We start from the raw sequence: 20,487 nt of genomic DNA on the forward strand, positions 1-20,487 counted from the left end.
GGGTCTCTGGGGAAGCAGGCATCTGGGGCAGGGTTGTGGAAGCTTCTAGTTGTTCCTTGTCTTGGGCTGGGCCCCTCAGGGAAGGAAGGAGGCAGCAGAGACCGAGGATGGCATGTAGCAGGGGAGGAAGGAAGGAGCTGTGGACCCATGTTCACATTTCATTATCTGCTCATCATTCTAGAAATGTTCTCCACGTGTCTCCTATGTCCTCGGTGCTGTTTTCCTCCCGGGACACCTGTAGTGAGAGGGCAGAAAGTCCCTGACATGGACTGTGCCTCCTCAGGCTTCTTCCCTAGGTCCTGATACCCCTTCCCCATCCTTTCCAGTCTGTCCCACGGAGGGTCAGAGCGGGAGCCGTCCTCAGAGCAGCCAGCGGGCACCTGTCAGCATTCCTCTAAATGTGGACACCTTGCGCCCAAATAATCTAGAGATGGTTCCTGTGGGGTTTCCCACCCAGGTGTTGCTCACTTAGCCCACTCCCTTCCCAGAAGCTGTAGGTCTCTCTGTACATCCTTTCATAGCCCTTGACCCCATCCACCTCTTACAGGACCCAATAGTCATCCTGGGAGTTGGGAACCTCCCAGAGGGATCCCTGAGGCTCCAGAGGGTATGAAGGGATGTGCGTCACCTGCTCTTTATTCCAGGTGGGCGCTGACCCTGTGTGACCCGTGGGCTGCCCCTTCCACTGACCTGGCTCCTTCTGAGACTGACCTGGCCCTGCCCTCCTTGTCCATATCTCACCAGTGAATCCATTGCTTCCTGTGGACATAGATGGCAGAGACAGAGACGAGCAGCAGCAGCTTGGGGCCCAAGGAGAGAGCCACCAGGAGTGGAGTGGACAGTTCTCGATCTGGAAATGAAGGGACAGGAGGCAGCATCAGAGAGGGATCCAGGAGTCCACTCCCAGGGGCCTCGACTTACTCCATCTGAGGGAACCTGCATCCATCTATGCTCTGAAGCACATGAATTTCCCCTGTGAGAGGCTCGAGGCAGAATTCAGGATAAGAAGTACCTCATCTTGCTCACCTCTGCTCAGACTACTGGGTGTCCTTCCTGAGGGAAGGGCTGGAGACATGAGCACTCAGTAACATGTAAGTGACGTTTGCTGACTTGTTCCCCACACCCAATGGGGCAGGCCTGACACTCTCTTCTGAGGAGGGAACAGGCTCATAGTTTACTGAGGGTCACAAGATGAGTGGGACTCTGCTGTCCTTAGGATGAATCTGAGACCTTGTGTTTGGACTAGGACAGTCCAACCTCTCAGGGTCATAGGAACTTATGTCAGCCTGGCCTCAAGTAGAGGAAGGACAGTGTCAAGGTGAGCAAGGTGCAAGTCTGCCCTTTGTTCCACACGCCAGCCTCGATGACCCCATGTTCTTGTGCTGAGGGAGCCCTCGGGGTGGCCTGACCTCACAAGACCTGCTGGCTGGAGAACACCCTGGTTAGGAAAGGAAATGGGGTCTAAACCTGGGCTTCAAACACCATCCCGCGCCCCTGGACCCCAGTACCAACATCAGGTAATGACATTGTTCTTTTGCACGTAGATCATTGGGTCTGCATGCATAACTTCAGATTCTTTGCCTTTTTACAGTGACTGGATTTTGCTCTTAGATTTACATCAAGAAATTCAAATACGTTTCTGAAATATATGGAATAATCTTAGAGGAAGGAGCAAAGACCCACCATTTTTACCCCTGGTGTGTTGGGGGACGGCAGGTCTCAGCTGGGTGGCCCTCTGGAATTTTTTCTCAGTTGAAAAAGCTGCAGTGCCCATGTTTGCACCTGCTCCAGAGGGCAGCGTGCAGCAGAGGACTGGAGGAAGTTGGGGTACAGAGGTTTTGCCCCTCCGCTCCATTTAAAACAAGTCAAAAATAGCATCCAGTTCGCCTGTTCTTTGTGCAAGTATGACTTTGCTGTGCTGCATTGTGTTCAATATCTCCTTTTGCCAGTCTTGCCTCCTTCTCTAACTCATACCTGTGAATGGGCACCACACCACAGTGAGGTTTCTCCCTTCTCATATGATGTTAGAGTTTGCTTCCCAATACAGTTGGCCTGTGGAGTTTGTCTGGGAGGGGTCTGGAAACCCAGCTCTAATGTGCAGATACCGACCTGGGTCTCAATCAGCTGGCTGGCCAAGAGGTCCCCTGCCTGGAGGGCAGAGGAACAGGGGAAGGTCCCAGCTTTCCCTGCTATTGTCACTGCTAAAAGCTCACAGTGGTGACCTGGGATGGAGTAAGTAGAGGTGGGGGGTAACCTGGTAATCTGGAAATCGGTTGGGAATTATAAGAACTATTGGGTGGATGAGTGTTGCTGAGCATCAACCCTTCAGGGAAAGACAATGCAGAACTCAGACTGGTTGATCTCTCATGATAGGTCATGTGTGAAAGAGGACTTTTGGGCAACATTGTAGACTCCCACCTATTAGATCCCGAGGGCAGAAAAAGCTGACGACATCATTGGGTCCAACATAATTATAAGAATATTGGTGCTACAAAGAGGATTGAATTCTCAGCTTCAGTATACTGCTCTGCTAGAACAGGGCCGTGATGGGGAAATACGGGAGACAAGTACTGATGTGGGATAGGGACTTTGGGGACAAGGCATTCAAAGCCCTCAGGGCACTTGTGTCTGCTGAGGACAAGGCAGCAGGTTAGCTCCTCATCTCTGAATACAGCTTCTGAACCCAAAGGAAAAACAATAAAAGGACAGAAAATTCTATGGAAACCTGGCTTTCAGAAGTCCTTGAAGAGCAATGGCCAAACTCCAAAATGTCTGGGAGACAAAAGGGAAATATCACACAATCCGAAGGCACAATATCTTACACTGCTGCCCTCCCACCCTCACCAGCCATAGGAAAGGGCAGGTGAAGAAGACAAGGGCAGTTATACAAGATGCCGGACAGTTTTTTAGAAATCCTACTGCCAATATTAAACCCAACTTCAATGAGAAAATATTGGAAATGTGTCCTGCACATCAGGACACAGATCACAGAAAATAATTTCAAAGTATGCCTGACTTAAGACGGTTGGCCCAGATTCCCCAGAGTCTGTGGTCCCTGACATGGCAAGGTAGACTGTGTGGTAACCAGCTATGGTCTTGAGTGGGTCATTATCTTGGACTATCGGAGTGGAGCCAACAGAATCACAGAGACCTTTACAAGTGAAGGAGGGAGGCAGGAGAGTGGGAGCAGGAGGCATACTGACCGCAGCAGAGGGTAGTCCGGAACGGGACCCTAGGAGCTGGAACAGCAAGGACACAGACTCTCCCCCTGTTCCCCCAGATGGAATGCAGCCCTGCCAACTCATTGTAGACTTTCTGCCTCTAGAAGTGGAAGAAAAAAAATGTGTTGTTTGAAGCCACTAAGCGTGTGCTAATGATTACAGCAGCAATAGGAACCTGATGCAGGGAGGCAGGGAAATTTAAAAAGATAGATGTGCATAAAGGGGGCAGGCATGATTTAAAATGCATAACTTTGGGGGAAAGACAAACGAGATTCAAGAGGTGCTGTTTCAAAGTTGAGTGGTGAAGGGAAGAAGGAAAAATGGGACAGGCACACGTGGCATCCTAAAAGAAGAACAGAAAGATCAGAGGACGCAGAACCTCTCTCCTCCAAATGCCCAAACCGGCCAACCAACCCCTTTAACATACCCGGTGATGCTATACTGAGAGAACAGAGGTCTCTTAAACTAGAAGTGTTATAAAATACCTCAATACCATAAACGTGAACCGAAAGATGTGCATTCTTATTCCAACCCGTTGGGCCAATTATCACAGTGACTGGAGCCCTGGGATGCCCAGGGGAGGCTGTGGCATCCTGGTGCAGCAGGGTCACATAGGCATCCATCTCTCCAACCCAGAAAACCCTAATGTCCATTTCCGGTCTTAGCACACAAGCAAGTTTGCTAGTTCAGGCACACTGGAAGCACCAGAAGTAACAGCCCTAGTATGAGTTCTAGTGCAAGGCCAAAGACTAAAAACCTAACCCAGGCCAGTCCAGAAGAGGTGGTGTTGATTTGCCTCTTCCTGCCTTCCTGGTTCAGTATAAGACTGACCCCTGGGAATCATATGAGGTCCAAGAATAGGAGGACTCTGAAAGGTGGAAGAGGAAGTCAGGCAGCCTAGATGCCTGCAGTCTGGAAGAACACAGCACCAGGTATCCTGGCTCCACACTCCTGACTCCCCAAGTGCAGAAGGAAGTCCAGGTGTGGCATTCAAACAAAGAAAGACTAGTATCAATCATCCCAGCTCCCATTTCAAAAAATGAGGAGGAGCAAAATAAACCCCAGTCAAGCAGAATGGGGATAAAAAGAGGAGAAAAAAACAATGAAATTGAAAATACACAATAGAGGAAATCACCAAAACAAAAGAGTTTGTGGAAAAGATCAATAAAATTGAAAAACTTCTAGTAATTCTGACAATGAAAAAAAAAAAGGGAAATAGTTCCGATATCAGGAAAGAAATATGATATCACTACAGAGCCTACAGACATCAAAAGGATACCAAGGTAATATGATGAGAACTCTGTGGGTAGAAGTTGGACAACTCAAGAAAATGGACCAGCTTCCTCAAGCATCCACAAGCATCCAATATGAAATGAAGAATTTGAGTAGCCCTAGCTATTCATACTCTCTCTCTCTATATATATGTCCATATATCCATATATATATATATATATATATATATATATATATATATATATATACACATATATGTAAAAAGGAATTGTGGAGTCCCATGTGGTTTCACAGGAAAGTTTTTGCAAGCATTTCGAGATGAAATAAAACCAAGTTTGGTACACAGAATAAAGTCTTAGAAGAAATTTTGGAAAATCTGAATATAGGTTCCATTTTAGCTGATAGTGGGAAATTACTGTTAATTTTACAAAGTATGTAATGGTATTGGCTTTGTTGAAAAACGAAAGTCATTAATCACATGACCACACAATTATGGACTCCATTTGCAACTGGATGTGCATCCATGACTGAGTCATTAGTGGACGCAGTTAGGCAGTACCTCTAGTGTTAAGAGAAGTTGTTCTCCCCTTCCTATCTCTCCTCTCCTAGTTGGCGGGGTCATGGACACTCGGTGACCCAGTGTTGACCCAGCAATGAGGACAGTGTCATGGGGTATGTTAGAAGGAAATGGGCCTTTGAAAGGTCTTCTGGAACAAAGACTCCTGGAAACATGGCTCAAACTCCTCCATATATTATAAGAGCGAGATAAGATATAATTTGGTCATAGAAAGGGGACCTGTAGGTCCTTGGGACAATGCCCAGCTGTTTTCTCTAACACATTTGTCGTATAGGCTGGTGGTCCCTGTCCTCGGGGACTCAGGTTTCTCTTGATTGGTTTAGCCCATCACCTGGACTAAGGGCAGGACATCTTCTCCATCTGTCCCCCATTGCTCCCTGAGTCGGTTCTGTAAACTTCCAAGCTCCCAGGGTGGTTGTAGCAGGAAGAAGACCAGAAATGAACTGGAATTGGCATCAAGTAAATGTGCAGTGAGTAATCATGATTATTGCTGGCCTGTTGTCCCAAAGCAGGGGACAAAGGTGGTTTGTGCTGTGAGCATCCATGGTCACCAGGGAGCCTGGTCCAGACTCAACACTCTGTCCTCAGGGTTCCCATCCAGAATTTCAGAGTGGCAAGTGCAGACCTTTCCTGAGAAGGGGTTAGAAGGGTGTAAGAAGGATCGATATGAAGCCCAGGTGAGAACGAACAGAAGGAGGAGGTGGCTGGCCTGGCGTGGTGACATAATTACTGTCAGGTGAAGGTGCAGGAGGCAGGATGCTAGCGACAAGATCATCTCCCTCCCTCTGTTGTTTCCTTCTCTAATGCATGTTTCTGTCAAAAGATCTAAAAAGCTATGTACCAAAATCTTAACAGTGGTCACTCTTGGAGCATGAGCTTTGGGGAGGGAAGCTCATATCAAAATTCTACTTTATGTCCATAGACCTCTAGATTATTCTATAATAGGCATGAATGACTGCTTTTCACATAAAAAAAGAAAAGATAGAATTTAAAGTGCCAGGTCAGTTGGCATCTCGGACTCACCGTGGGTCGTATGGGCTTCCTGGTCCTTCTGGTGGGCAGAGACCACAAGGGTATGGGTTTTGGTGACCTCGGGCTGCCCGTCTTGCTGCACCTGGCAGGTGAAAACCACATCTTCCCTGTGGGCGGATAAATTCATCAGGAGCCAGCTTGTCCAGTTAAAGGTCCCATCCTTGTTCTCTATGAGGTTCGAGGCCGTCGAGGCCGTTTCTGTTCGGGACACGTGTCCGTTCTCCAACCAGGTCAGCTGTAGGCGCTGGGGGTAGAACTTCTTCACTTGGCAAATGACCTTCACCTGGTTCCCTGTCACGGGTTGCTGGTCAACCTCCAAGGTGGGTGGAACTGAAACAGCACAGAGCAGAAGCTCTGACCTCATGGAACAGACACATCACCGGGGAGGGGCTTGAGAACTTAGGTCCCCCCACGCAGCAAGGGAATCACGCAGATCAGTGCTAGGCATACAGCTGGTGCTCAAACACTGAGGGTAGTCTTTGCATGCGAATGAAATCCCCTAAGCACAGTGCCTAGTACACAGTAGGTGCTCAAGGTACCTACTGGTAGCTCCTATTAGGGTAATGAGTGAAATCGAGCCCCCAGCATGCATTTGGAATCGAATAACTAGCAAAATCCATGAAGTCACCAAGCACACAGTGGCTGGATTACAGTAGGTGCTCAACAATTGGAGTGGCTATGGGAAAGTAAATCAAACTACCTAGCACGGTAGGTGTTCACCCGGAACTGCCGTTAAAACAGGAGGAGGTGACGGTACCCCTGGGTGCCCGGTGATTGGGAGGGTCTGTCAGGAGGCAGGTTCCAGGGGATGGGAGGCTGGGAGCACGGAGTGGGGGAGGGGCAGGCTGGGAGGCTTGGGGGCCGGAGCTGGGCTTGGGCCGGGGGTGACGGGCATCTACCTCGGAGGGTCTCGGACAAGTTGGCAGTCCCACGAAGAGGAGGGCCCCCCTGCAGGGTCACGTGGGCCACCTCGCAGATGACCTGGGAGCGAACGTCCCCCGGGGCCAGCGGCAGCGTGGTTGTGCTGGAGATGCTGTAGGAAGCACTGTCTCCCTCTGGGTCCACGGTGGTCTGGGAGGCTGCCAGCTCCTTCCCGTTTTTGAACCATTTCAGGGTGACGTTTCTGGGGGAGAAGCCGTGGGACTCGCAGGTGAAGCTCACAGTCTGCTCAGGTGTGGCCCTGGCCGTGGGGCCCGACACCACGGGGGGAGAGGGTTTGGCTACAAGAGGAGCATTTACGAGCAGTAAGCATGACTGTGGTCATCCTCACCAACGACAGGTATGTGACACTGTGCAGAACCCTCGCATGGATTATTTTCCAGCCCTGCTGATAGTGTTGGGAGGGCGGTGTCGGAGACTGAGGCAGGGGCAGGGCCCGCGTGCAATTCCAGCCTAAGTTCAAAGTCCCCCTTGTCTTCTCTGCCAGGGGACTTCCCACCAATCTGGGCACAGGAAGGACATTTCTGGTGGGTGTCACTCTCAGTGTCCACCTCCTCCTCCTCCAGTACCCAGAACAGAGCTTGCACATAGCAGGTGCTTAGTAAGTGCTGAGTGTAGAGGATTCTGGACACATCGACATGAGTGCTATTTGGAGGCAGGTGTGAGGATGGGCCTTGTGACTAGCATGTCTCCCAGACTTTCAGTCTCTCATCCTGGGAACCAGAGGGCTGGTCAGGATTGAAAAAGAGAAGAGCTGGGAACCTGCAGACCGCGGTTCCAGATTTTCCCACCGTTTACCAGACGTGGGGCCTTCAGCAAATAGCACAACCTCTCCAGGCCTCAACTTTCCTGATCCGTGGAAGGGGCTCATTCAGGGGCACCCGCCAAAGCACCTGATCCTTATCTGTTGCTCAGACGGTGGAGGGCATTCTTACTGACTTGCCGTCACAACCAGGGGACGGAGCGATACTCACCGCTCACGGTGACCTGGGTGCCTGGTCCAGACTTAAACTCCACATCGGGGTTCCCTTTCTGGAACTTCACACAGTAGTAGGTTCCCGTGTCTTCTGGGGTGATGTTACTGATGCGGATGGAAAAGTCCAGGTTGTTTCTCCTTGTGGCGTCTGAAACATTTGTTACTCGAGAGGAGTAAGGGTCTCCTCTGAAACTGAAGATTAACTCCCGGCCTGGCCCTGTCCCCCTGAACCACTCGACCTTCCCAACGGGGACCAGGGAGGTCAGGGTGCAGTGAAGAGTGGCCGTCTGTCCGGCCGCCACAGACACCGACTTCTCAGGCTGGATCACCTGCAGTTCCGCCTCACCTGCCACACCTGGAGGGAGAACAAGACAGCTATTTACCATCCTTGTGTGATCCTGTCCGTCCGCTCAAGTATTTACCCACAACAGCTCTCACTGAGTGCACACCGTGAGCTCAGCCCGCTGTGTGTACACGGCATGTAGCCCTCGCGATGAGCCTGTCACATGGGACTCTGTTACAGACGAGGAAAGCAAAACAGAGAGAGATTCAGTGATGTGGCACACGCAGACGGACGGCCCCAGCCCTCTCTGAAAGCGTCGTGCTTCGCCAAATGATCCTGCATGTCTGTGTTCTGGCCGCTTGGGGTGTTACACTCTCTGATCTCTTGCATTCAGTGGGGCCGTGAGACTTCTTTAGACCATTGTGTGTGAGCGGAAGTGATGGATGTAGTTTCTGGGCTGTGTGTTTAGCTTCTGGAACCTCTATGGATCAACTTCTCTCTTCCACAAGCACATGTACCGGTGGGGGTCTTATCCATCAATCTGGATATGTGAGAGACAGTGATGGGAAGAGCTGCCAACACATAATAAACATGTAGCTAGCTAAATGAAAGGTAAAGGAGTGTTTAAAATACCTAGGTTTTTTTTTTTTACTAGAAAGCAATCATATTATATTAAAATATTTCCTAACGCAGTGAAACAAGTGATTAAAAATGTAGTGCCTGAAAACTGCATAAAGGTACGATTTTGTTATTCTGGAGATTAAGAGTCCAAAATTGGTGTTGCTGGGCTCAACACAAAGGGCAGCTGAGCTGTATTTCTTCTGGATGTTGTTCCTTGCCATCCAAATTCTAGAAGCTGCCACAATTCTTTTCATCTTCCCAATTTTCTATCATTCCAAATTCTCGCTTGTATTGTTACTTGTCATTCTCTAACTTTGACTTTCCTGCCCCCTTCTTATAAGGACTCTTGTGAATAACATGGGGCCACGGTGATAATCTGGGATAATCTCCTCATGTCAAGAGTCTAACCTAATCATTTTGGCAGAATTTCTTTGGCTGAATAAAGAAAAATATTCACATTTTATGTATATTAAGATGTGGTCATCTTGGAGAAGCCATTGTCCTGTCTCCCACACATGTCTCCCCAGATTGTTACAGAAACCAGTTACCATAAAAAATGAAACGAAACAAAACAAACAAACAAACAAAACCTTTGTATGAGTCCAAATTATACAGGCTGAGAAGGCACCATACTGCAATCTGGAAGAAGGGCTTTTCAAGCAGTGAACTGGTGAGAGTTGTGAAATAAAACTAGAAATCAACAACAGAAGTGAAATTGAATCTTCTCCAATGTATTGAAATACAAGGACACACTCTTAGGGAAATTAGAGAACACCTTGAGATGAATGGAAATGGAAATACAACATGCCAAAACCTACACTCTGCACTGAAAGCCACCATGGAGGGAAATTTATATTTGTAATGCCGACATTTAAAGAGAGGAAAGATCACAAGTCATTAACAAGTATACAGCTTAATAAATCAGGAAAAGAAGAAGAATTAACACAAAGCAAGCAGAATGAAGGAAATAAAAAGGACTAATGTAGAGATAAGTAAATTGTGAATACATGAACAACAGAGAAAATCAGTAAACCCAAGAGTAGCTCTTCAGAAACCAACATAGTTGACAAAACTTTAGCTAGATTGAGTAACAGAGAGAGATTGAGAAGATTTCATTAACTGAAATCAGATATAAGAGAAAGACATTATTAAGTATTTTTCTATAAATCCACAGGATTCTAAAAGAGTACATCGAACAATTGTACACCGATAAATTGGAAAACCTAGAGTAAATGGACAAATTTCTAGACACATACAATTTACCAAGACTGAATAATGAAGACTAGAAAAATGAATAGAATATCGCTAGTAAGGAGTTTGAATCAATCAACAATTTCCCAACAAAGAAAAGCCCATGATCATGAAGATTCACTGGTGAATTCTTCCAAACACTGAAAGATAAACTTAACACTAATCCTTTTCAAAGTATTCCCAAAAATAAAAGCGGTAGGAAGACTCCTAAGTTATTTCGGGTCATCCTGAGACTCATTCTCAGGGCAGTGTTATCCTGAGACCAAAGCCAACAAAGGCACTACAACAAAACTACAGACCAGTGTCTTGTCTGGATATTGATGCGACGATGCTTGACAAAACATTAGCAATTACAACTCAACAGCATATTAAAAGAATTATACACAATGACCAAGTGGGATTTCTTTCTGGAATGTAAGAATGATTCAACATATGAAAATTATACAGTGTGATAGGCCACATTTATAGAATGAAAAAAATAACATAGTCATCATTTGATGCAGAAAATTATTTGGCAAAAATCAACCTTTTTATGATAAAAACAATAAAAAAAACCTCAGAGTAGATGGAAGCTTACACAAAATATAAAGTCATATATGAAGAACCTATAGCTGACATCACCTTTGATGGTGGAAATCTGAACAAGGCAAGGATGCCTGCTTTCAGCACTTCCATTGAACACAATACTAAAAATCCTAGAGAATGCAATTAGGCAAGAAAAAGAAATAACATTCAAATTGCAAAGGAATAAGTGAAAGTATTTCTTTGCACATGACATGATTTCATGCATTGCAACCCAAAAGTTTCCATGTGTAAAAACAAACTGTTAGAGATAATAATGAAATCAGCTAATTTGTGCTATACAAAACCAACAGTCAAAAATCAGGTGCATTTGTATATGCTATTGATGAACAATCGTAAAGAATTTTGCAAACCATTCCACTACGCAAACATCAAAAAGTATAAAATATATAGGAATAGTTTGTGCACGGAGATCAAAGTCCTGTATGCCAAAAAGTACAAAACATTGTGGAAAGAAATGAAATGTGATATAAATAAATGGAAAAACAAATACCATTTGTGGATTGGAAGAGTTCATCGATACTACCTAAAACGATCTCCAGATTCAATACAATCACCTTTTTTTTTTTTTTTTTTTTTTTTGCAAATTTCAGAAGCCCTTAAAAATTCATATACGGGGGCGCCTGGGTGGCGCAGTCGGTTAAGCGTCCGACTTCAGCCAGGTCACGATCTCGCGGTCCGTGAGTTCGAGCCCCGCGTCGGGCTCTGGGCTGATGGCTCAGAGCCTGGAGCCTGTTTCCGATTCTGTGTCTCCCTCTCTCTCTGCCCCTCCCCCGTTAGTGCTCTGTCTCTCTCTGTCCCAAAAATAAAAAAAATAAAAAAATAAAAATACATATACGATCTCAAGGGAGCGCAATCATCAAGCAATCCTTAAACAGAACATAGTTGGAGAATTCATATCCTTTTTTAAAAAATTTATTTATTCAAATTCAAGTTAGTTAATATACAGTGTAGTGTTGTTTTCAGGAGTAGAACCCAGGGATTCATCACTTACATATAACATTCAGTGCTCATCCCAACATGTGCCCTCCTTGTTGGCCCTCACCCATTTAGCCCATCTCCCCACCCACCACCCCTCCAACAATCATCAGTTTGTTCTCGGCATTTAAGAGTCTCTTGAGTTTTGCCTCCCTTTCTGTTTTTATCCTATTTTTCCTTCCCTTCCCTATGTTCAATAAATGTGGAATTTATTTCTTAATTTCCACATATGAGTAAATCATATGATATTTGTCTTTCACTGCCCGACTTATTTTACTTAGCATAATACACCTAGTTCCATCCATGCTGTTGCAAAGGGCAAGATGTCATTCTATTTGATCACCCAGTAATATTCTATTGTACATATATACCACATCTTCTTTATCCATTCATCAGTTGATGGACATTTTGTCTCTTTCCATAATTTTGCTATCGTTGATAGCGCTGCTATAAACATTGGGGTGCATGTGTCCCTTTGAATCAGCATTTTTGTATCCTTTGTATCAATACCTAGTAGTGCAATTGCTGGGTCACAGGGCAGTTCTATTTTTAATTTCTTGAGGAACCTACATACTGTTTTTCTATAATGGCTGCACCAGTTTGCATTCCTCAAAACGCTACAAAAATGGTCCCCTTTCTCCACATCCATCCAACATCTGTTGTTTCCTGTGTTGTGCATTTGAGCCATTTTCCCAGGTGTGAGTTGGTACCTCATTGTGGTTTTTGATTTGTATTTCTCTGATGATGAGTGATCGTTAGCATCTTTTCATGTGTTTGTTAGCTATCTGGATTTTTTTTTTTTTTTGAAAAGTATCTATTCATGTCTTTTGCCCGTTTCTTCACTGGGCTATTTGTTTTTCCGGTGTTGAGTTTGATAAGTTCTTTATAGATTATCTGATATGTCACTTGGAAATATCTTCTCACATTCTGTCAGTTGCCCTTTAGTTTTGTTGATTATTTCCTTCACCGTGCAGAAGATTTTTATCTTGATGACGTCCCAATAGTTCATTTTTGCTTTTATTTCCCTTGCGTCTGGAGACATGTGTAGTAAGAAGTTGCTGTGACTGAAATCAAAGTGGTTGCTGCCTGTTTTCTCCTCTAAGATTTTGATGGTTTTCTGTCTCGCACTTTGCGCATCGCTTTCCAGTTTTCCTAGCAACATTTGCTGAAGAGACTGCCTTTTTTCCATTGGATATTCTATCCTGCTTTGTCGAAGATTATTTAGCTATATATTTGTGGGTCCATTTCTGTGTTCTCTGTTATGTTCCATTGATCCATGTGTTGGTTTAATGGGAGTACCATAGTGTCTTGATGATTCCAGGTTTGTAATAGAGCTGGAAGTCTGGACTTGTGATGCCTCCAGCTTTGGTTTTCTTTTTCAACATTACTTTGTCTATTCAGGGTCTTTTCTGGTATCATACAAATTTTAGAATTGTTTGTTCTAGCTCTAAGAAGGATGCTAGTGTTATGTTGATAGGAATTGCATTAAATGTGTAGATTGCTTTGGGCAGTATAGACATTTTGACAGTGTTTGTTCTTCCAGTCCATGAAGATGGAATGTTTTTTCATTTCTTTGTGTCTTCTTCAATTTCTTTCATAAGCTTTCTATAGTTTTCAGCAAATAGATATTTTATCTCTTTGGTTAGCTTCAGTCCTAGGCACCTTATGGTTTTTTTTTTTTTTTAAAGTACGATTGTAAATGGGATTTATTCTTTGATTTCTCTTCTGCTGCTTCATTATTGGTGTATAGAAATGCAACCGATTTCTGTACATTGATTTTATATTCTGTGGCTTTGCTGAATTCATGATCAGTTCTAGCAAATTTTTGGTGGTATATTTCAGATTTTCCACATAGAGTATCATGTTGCTCTGAGAAGAGTGAAAGTGTGACTTCTTCCTTGCCAATTTGTACGTCTTTTATTTCTTTTTGTTGTCTTATTGATGAGGCTCGAAGTTGAATATTATGTACTATGTTGAATAACAGTGGTGAGGGTGGACACCCCTGTCGAATTCCTGACTTTAGGGGAAAGCTCTCAGTTTTTCCCTACTGACAATAATACTAGCTGTGGGTCCTTGTATATGGCCATTATGATGTTGAAGTATGTTTCTTTCTCTACTTTCTTCAGGGTTTTTATCAAGAAAGGATGTGTGTTTTGTCAAATGCTTTTTCTGCGTCCATTGAGAGGATCATATATTTTTCATCTTTTCTTTTATTAATATGGCATATTATGGTGAATGATTTGTGAGCATTGAACCAGCCATGCAGCCCCAAAATAATTCCCACTTGAGCAGGGTGAATAATTCTTTTAATATACTTTTGAATTCAGTTTCCTTGTACTTTGTTGAGACAGTTTGCATCCAGGTCCATCAGGGCTATTTGGCCTGTCATTGTCCTTTTTAGTGGGGTCTTGTGTGTTTCTGGAATAAGAGCTATTGGCTTTGTAGAATGAGTTTGGAAGCTTTCCTTCCATCCTGTTTTGGAACATTTTGAGATGAATGGGTGTTAATTCTTCTTTAAATGTCTGGTAGAATTCCCCTGGGAAGTCATCTAGCCCAGGAGTCTTGTTTGTTGGGAGATTTTTGATAACTGATTCAATTTCCTTGCTGGTTATGGATCTGTTCAAATTTTCTGTTTCTTCCTATTTCTATTTTGGTAGCGTTTGAGTTTCTAGGAATTTAACCACTTTTTCCAGATTACCCAGTTTGTTGGCATATAATTTTTCATAGTATTCTCTTATTATTGTTTGTATTTCTATGCTTTTGGTCGTGATCTATCTTCTTTCATTCGTGATTTTATCTGTTTGGGCCCCCCCTTTTTTTCTTTTTAATAAATCTACCTAGGGATTTATCAGATTTATCGATTTTGTTTTTTTTTAATTTTTTTAACGTTTATTTATTTTTGAGACAGAGAGAGACAGAGCATGAATGGGGGGAGGGTCAGAGAGAGAGGGAGACACAGAATCAGAAGCAGGCTCCAGGTTCTGAGCTGTCAGCACAGAGCCCAACGCGGGGCTCGAACTCATGGACCGCGAGATCACGACCTGAGCTGAAGTCAGACGCTTAACCGACTGAGCCACCCAGGCGCCCCCAATTTTGTTTATTCATTCAGAGAATAATTTAGTTTCAATGATCAGTTCTACTTTTTTGCATATTTGTTTTTTTATAATGTTTATTCATTTTTGAGAAATAGAGTGCAAGCCGGTGAGAGGCAGAGGGAGAGAGGGAGACACAGAATCTGAAGCAGGCTCCAGGCTCTGAGCTGTCAGCACAGACCCCAATACGGGGCTCAAACCCACGAACTGTGAGATCATGACCTGAGCCAAAGTCAGACACTTAACTGTCTGAGCCACCCAGAAGCCTCTATCTGTTCTACTTTTTTATTTGTTTGCTTTTGTATCATTTATTTCTGCTCTAATCTCCATTACTTCCCTTTTTCTGCTGGTCTTAGGTTTTATTTGCTGCTCCTTTTATGTCTCCTTTATGTGTAAGGTTAGATTGTGTATTTCAGACCTTTCTTGCTTCTTGAGATAGGCCTGCATTGCAGTGCATTGTCTCATTCCAAATGGTTTGGACTGCTGTATTTTCATTTTCATTTGCTTTCATGTATTTATTTCTTCTGTAATTTCCTGGTTAAACCATTCATTCTTTAGTAGGATGTTCTTTAAATCTCAGTTTATTTAGGAACTTTCCAAATTTTTTCTGTGGTTGATTTCAAGTTTCATAGCATTATGATTTGAAAATATTCATGGTATGATCATGATCTTGTTGTACCTGTTGAGGGCTGATTTGTGACCCAGTATATGGAGAACATTCCACGTGCTCTCAAGAACAATGTGTATTTTGCGATTTTAGGATGAAATATTCTGAATATATCTGTTAAGTCCATCTGGTCCAGTGTTTCATTCAAAGCCATTGTTTCCTTCTTGATTTTCTGCTTAGATGATCTGTCCATTGCTGTAAGTGAGGTATTAAAGTCCCTACAATTAAGGTATTATTATCAATGAGTTTCTTTATGTTTGTGATTAATTGATTTACCTATTTGGGTGCTCTCGATTTGGGGGCATAAACATTTAAAATTGTTAGATCTTTTTTTCTGATGGATAGATCCCTTAATTAGGATTCAATGCCCTCTGCATCTCTTGTTACAGTCTTTGGTTTAAAAATCTAGTTTGTCTGATATTAGTATGTCTACTCTGGCTTTCTTTTGATCTCCATTAACATGCCAGATGGTTCTCCACCTCCTCACTTAAAATCTGCAGGTGTGTTTTGGTCTATAGTGAGTCTCTTCTAGGCAGCATATAGATGGAACTTGGTTTTTTTTTTTTTTTTTAACCCATTTTAATCCATTTGATTGGAGCATTTGGTCCATTCAGAGTCATTATTGAAAGATATAAATTTAGTGCCATTGTGCTACCTGTAGAGTTGGTGTTTCTGGTGATGTTCTCTGGCCCTTTGTAGTCTTTGTTGCTTTGATCTTTTTTATTTTTTCCTCCACTCAGAGAGTTCCCATTAAAATTTCTTTCAGGGCTGGTTTAGTGGTCACAAACTCCTTCAGTTGTTGTTTGTCTTGGGAAGTCTTTATCTCTGCTGCTGTTCTGAAAGACAGCCTTGCTGTATAAAGAATTGTTGGCTGCATATTTTTCCCATTTAGCACATTGAATATTTCTTGCCACTCCCTTCTGGCCTGCCAAGTTTCAGTGGACAGGTGTGCTACTACCCTTATGTGTCTACCCTTGTAGGTTAAGGACCCTCTGTCCCTAGCTGCTCTGAGAATTCTCTCTTTCTCTTTGCATTTTCCAAGTTTCATTATGAGCTGTTCAGGTGTTGACCTGTTTTTGTTGATTTTGATGTGAGTTTTCTGTGCCTCTTGGACTTGAATGCCTGTTTCCTCCCCCAGATTAGGGAAGTTTTCAGCTATAATTTGTTCAAATAAACCCTTTTCTTTTCTTCTTCTTCTGGGACTCCTATTGGGGAGTAGGGATATTGCCTTGCTTTATGGAATTACTAAGTTCACTAAGTCTCCCCCTCATGATTTATTGATTTCCTTTCCTTTCTCTCTTTTTTGGTTTCATTATTTTCCATAAATTATCTTCTATTTCACCTATTATCTCTTCTGCTTCTTCAGTCCTCATTGTGACTGTATCAGGTCGGCTTTGCATCTCAGTTATAGCATTTTTTATTTCAGCCTGATTAGATTTTAGGTCTCTGATCTCTGCAGCAAGGCTTTCTTTGGTGTCTTCTATGCTTTTTCCAAGCCTGGCTGGTAGTCTTATGACTGTTATTCTAAATTGGGATTCAGAGAAATTGCTTATAGCTGTTTCCAGCAAGTCCTTGCGTGTGATTTCTTCTTGAACTTTCTTTGGGGAATATTCCTCTGTGTTGTCATTTTGCTAATTTTCTGTTTTTTTGCATCTTTTAAAAGCTTGTAAAGTGTCCAGCACCTAAGAGTACTGCTATATTCAAAATATGTCATACACTGTCCGGGGCCTAGAACTTCATGAAATGTCTCTGGTGTATGCTGTGTGCACTCTGACATTGTGTTTTGGCTGCTCTTTCCCACTGTTAAGTCTTCTGCAGAGATCCTCCTTGCTTGTAGTGGGGATTCTTTAGACCTTTAACTAGGTATGCTTTGATTTGTGTGTTGACGTAAGCCTGGAAAAGTCAGGGGGAAAAAAAGCCTGAAAAGAAACCAAAACAAACCCAAAAGGCTGATCTCCTCCGAAAGTAAAAGGGAAGGTAAGAAAACAAGACAAAAATAAAGAAACAAAAAAAGGGGGGGAGGAGAATCAAAAAACTAAGACTGATTCCAAAGGAAAAGAAAGGGGAAAAAAAGAAAAAAGAAAAGAAAAAATAAAAAGCCTTATCTAAAAACGAAAGAGCTAGAAAAGTAAATGGAAAAAAAAAAAAAAAAAAAGCAAGAAACCATGAGGCTGACTCCAAAAGAAAAAAGGAAGAAAGAAATAAAAGGAAAAATGTAAGCCTTATCCTATTTCCAGAAGTACTGGAAATGCTTGGTGTCATATCCAAGAATCATTCCCTAATCCAATATCATGACCTCAATATAGCTGTGTTTGAGCCAACTATGAAAGCCCAGGGTCCCCCTACTTCTCTGCCATCTTAACTCATCGTAACTAGTGGAAATCGTAGGTGTCATTTTGAAGCACTTAATCTTTAGTACAATTCGTGTCTGGAGGGAGCTGGCTAAGCTGGTCTTGTGAAGGAGAGCCTGGCTGCCTGGGTCAGAGTCAGTCTTGCCCTAGTAAATAAGCATGTGTCATACCCAGAGCCGGGGTGGGGACAGACGGGGTTTTGTGTGAGTAGGTCCCGCTTCCACTGGCGGCCGCTGCACTGCTCTCTGAAGTCCCAGCGTGTTCTCGTGGGGAGAAGGGGGGAGGGAATGGCACCACCCCAATCTCATCCCAGGACTGGGGATCTCACACTTCCCGCTGTTCAGGCAACCCTCACAGAATAATGAAGGCATTCAAATTGCCCTGCACCATAGAAATCCTTTTTTTCTTTGGTATGGGACTGGGATTCAAAACCTGAAGTCTTAAAGGACCCAGCACTATGCTGATCCAGTCCTGTCCTCCAGGGGTAGAGCCTCTCCAGACTGTATCTGGAGTCCCTTGTCCCTCAAAAATAGTCTCCTGCCTGCACAGTGCATGAAATCTATGGTGTAGCACACCAAAAAGCAGCAAAAGTTACATTCCCTTTGGATGTATCTTTGTCCATTGATAATGAAAGGCCTTTCACTGATGCATGCAGGATCTTTGGTCCTCGGAGAAGCAATATACCCTCTTCCAAAAGTGCTCCAGGAAGGGGAATGTTTTTTTTCCAATGCACCTTGGAGATCCCTACGCTCCCAGGCCAAATCCTTTCTCCCCAGGAGCTCACACCACACCTCCACCCAGAGAAAGTCATGCACTTCCAAAACCTCAGAGTTTGAGTTCCAAATGCTGTTTGCAAAAAAATCCCTGTGACACTCAGTACATCCTTCTCCACAGTCCATGCTCCAGAGAGCTTTTCCTCTTGTGCAAATTCGATGCTGCACTTTTTCAACCCATCTGTCTTTCCCTTTTCTGTCTCCGTGGAAAGGGTTGCCCTCCTCTCCATGGCAACACTATTTTTCTCTCACCCACTTCACGTCCACATACCCCACACCTGCCACACTGTCTCCTTGCAACTGAGGAGATCCTTCTGCCACTGCACGGATCAGTTTCTTGGGTGTTCCAAAGTGATCTGACCTCAATATAGGTGTGTTTGGAGAACTATGAAAGCCCAGGGTCTCCCTACTTCTCTGCCATGTTAGTTCCTCTGAGAACTCACACTTCTTGATTTCAAAACTTACTACAAAGTGTTATAGTCAGATTACTGTGGTACTGAAAATATCATAGAGATATAGAGCAATGGAATAGAATAGAAAGCCTAGCAATAAACCCACACATACATGGTCAAATGATTTTCGACAAAAGTGCCAAGATCATGCAACAGGGGAAAGAACAGACTCTTCAACACAAGTTGCTGGGAAAACTGGATATCTACATGCAAAGAATGGGGTTGAACCCTCACCTTTCTCTATATAGATGAATGAACTGAAATTGGATGAAGGACCCAGCACTATGTTGATCCAGCATACATGTAAGAACTAAAACTATAAAATTCAGAGAAAAAAACCTGTAGACAAAATTCATGATAATTGGATTAGGGAATGATGTCCTCGTATGACCCCCAAAACACAAGTAACAAATAAAAAAATATACAATTTGGACTTTATCAAGATTAAAAACTTTTGCACAGCAAAAGTCAATAGACGATATCAAAAGTGAAAGGAGAACTTACAGAAGGAGAGAAAGTATTTGCAAAGCCTATGTCTGAGACAGGATTAATAACCAACATATGTAAAGAACTCCTACAACTCAACAACAAAATAACAAACAGCTCAAGCCAAGAAGCATAACACGGTGAAAAGAATGAACCGTGGAGCTGGGTGGCCTGGACGTGAATCCCGGCAGCTGTACTGACTTAGGTAGGTGACACTGGGCCAGTTCCACTCTCTGCCTGAGTTTCTCCATCTGCCGATCGGGAGTACAGTCCTAGCTATCAGGCAGGGGTGTTGTGAGAATTAGATCATTTAATACCTACAAACTTGTCCTTGTGACAGATGGAAGCCTCCACTGTCTGGATGCCTCTGGTAACAAGCTGTAGGTGATGGATGCATAGAGGAAATGCTCAGATCCCCGATTTCCTGCTCTCAGATGACACCCAGTCCTTGGTCTTCTGTGGCAGCCCTGGGTAGCACACCTCTGGTTACCTGCAAGCCCTTGATGTCCAGGGACATGGGAGATGTTGTGGGATCAGGAAGAGGGGATTGTACCCCAAGGCAGTGCTTACCTGTGAGTCCCAACAGCAGAGCCAGCAGCAGGTAAGGAGGCAGGTGGGGCCCGGAGGCAGGGGCCAACATCATGGTGGCCTGAGGACGCTCTCTCTGTGCAAATATGTGTGCTGGGGAGAATGGGCCTCTGTTCTGTGGTGAAAAAACCCCGCTTCCTTCCGTGATTAAGAGGAAGCACCTATGGTGGGGTGATGGCTGTGAGGCAGCAATCTGCTTCTAGATTGTGAAATAGAAGTCAGGCAGAGAAGGCCTCACTTGGTGAAGGGTCCTCTTTTCTTTTTCAGAGAGAGTGGAGAGGCCCAGGAGAAATGATGGTTCCCTCCTACATGGGGCCTCTGTCCCCATCCAGTGGGCCTCCCCTGCCCCCATCTTGAGCCCCCAAATTGAGTGTAGAGATTACTT

The 20,487-nt window shown here is 44.0% G+C and overlaps 1 protein-coding gene across 1 annotated transcript; it reads right to left on the reverse strand.

Moving 5' to 3' along the window:
* Nucleotides 1-11: 11 nt before the first annotated feature.
* LOC105259814 (signal-regulatory protein beta-1-like) lies at nt 12-20,205 on the reverse strand. Its single transcript, XM_023251382.2, has 6 exons — nt 20,085-20,205; nt 7,977-8,333; nt 6,963-7,283; nt 6,055-6,393; nt 742-850; nt 12-235 (listed from the first exon to the last, which is right to left on the reverse strand). The coding sequence occupies exons 1-6, from the start codon at nt 20,155-20,157 to the stop codon at nt 202-204; spliced, it is 1,233 nt and encodes a 410-aa protein (XP_023107150.2). The 5' UTR covers nt 20,158-20,205; the 3' UTR covers nt 12-201.
* Between the last annotated feature and the right edge of the window lie 282 nt (nt 20,206-20,487).

Source organism: Felis catus, chromosome A3 (genome assembly GCF_018350175.1).
Source record: "Felis catus isolate Fca126 chromosome A3, F.catus_Fca126_mat1.0, whole genome shotgun sequence".
NCBI classification, from domain to species: domain Eukaryota; kingdom Metazoa; phylum Chordata; class Mammalia; order Carnivora; family Felidae; genus Felis; species Felis catus.

What these genes read in the sequence shown, in the direction of transcription:
- LOC105259814 (XM_023251382.2), bottom strand. Translation starts at nt 20,157, where the DNA reads ATGATGTTGGCCCCTGCCTCCGGGCCCCACCTGCCTCCTTACCTGCTG. An exon ending in TCTGCTGTTGGGACTCACAG is followed by an intron (nt 8,334 to 20,084) that starts GTAAGCACTGCC and finishes TTCTCCCTCCAG; the next exon opens with GTGTGGCAGGTGAGGCGGAA. An exon ending in GGAAGCCCATACGACCCACG is followed by an intron (nt 851 to 6,054) that starts GTGAGTCCGAGA and finishes CTTCATTTCCAG; the next exon opens with ATCGAGAACTGTCCACTCCA.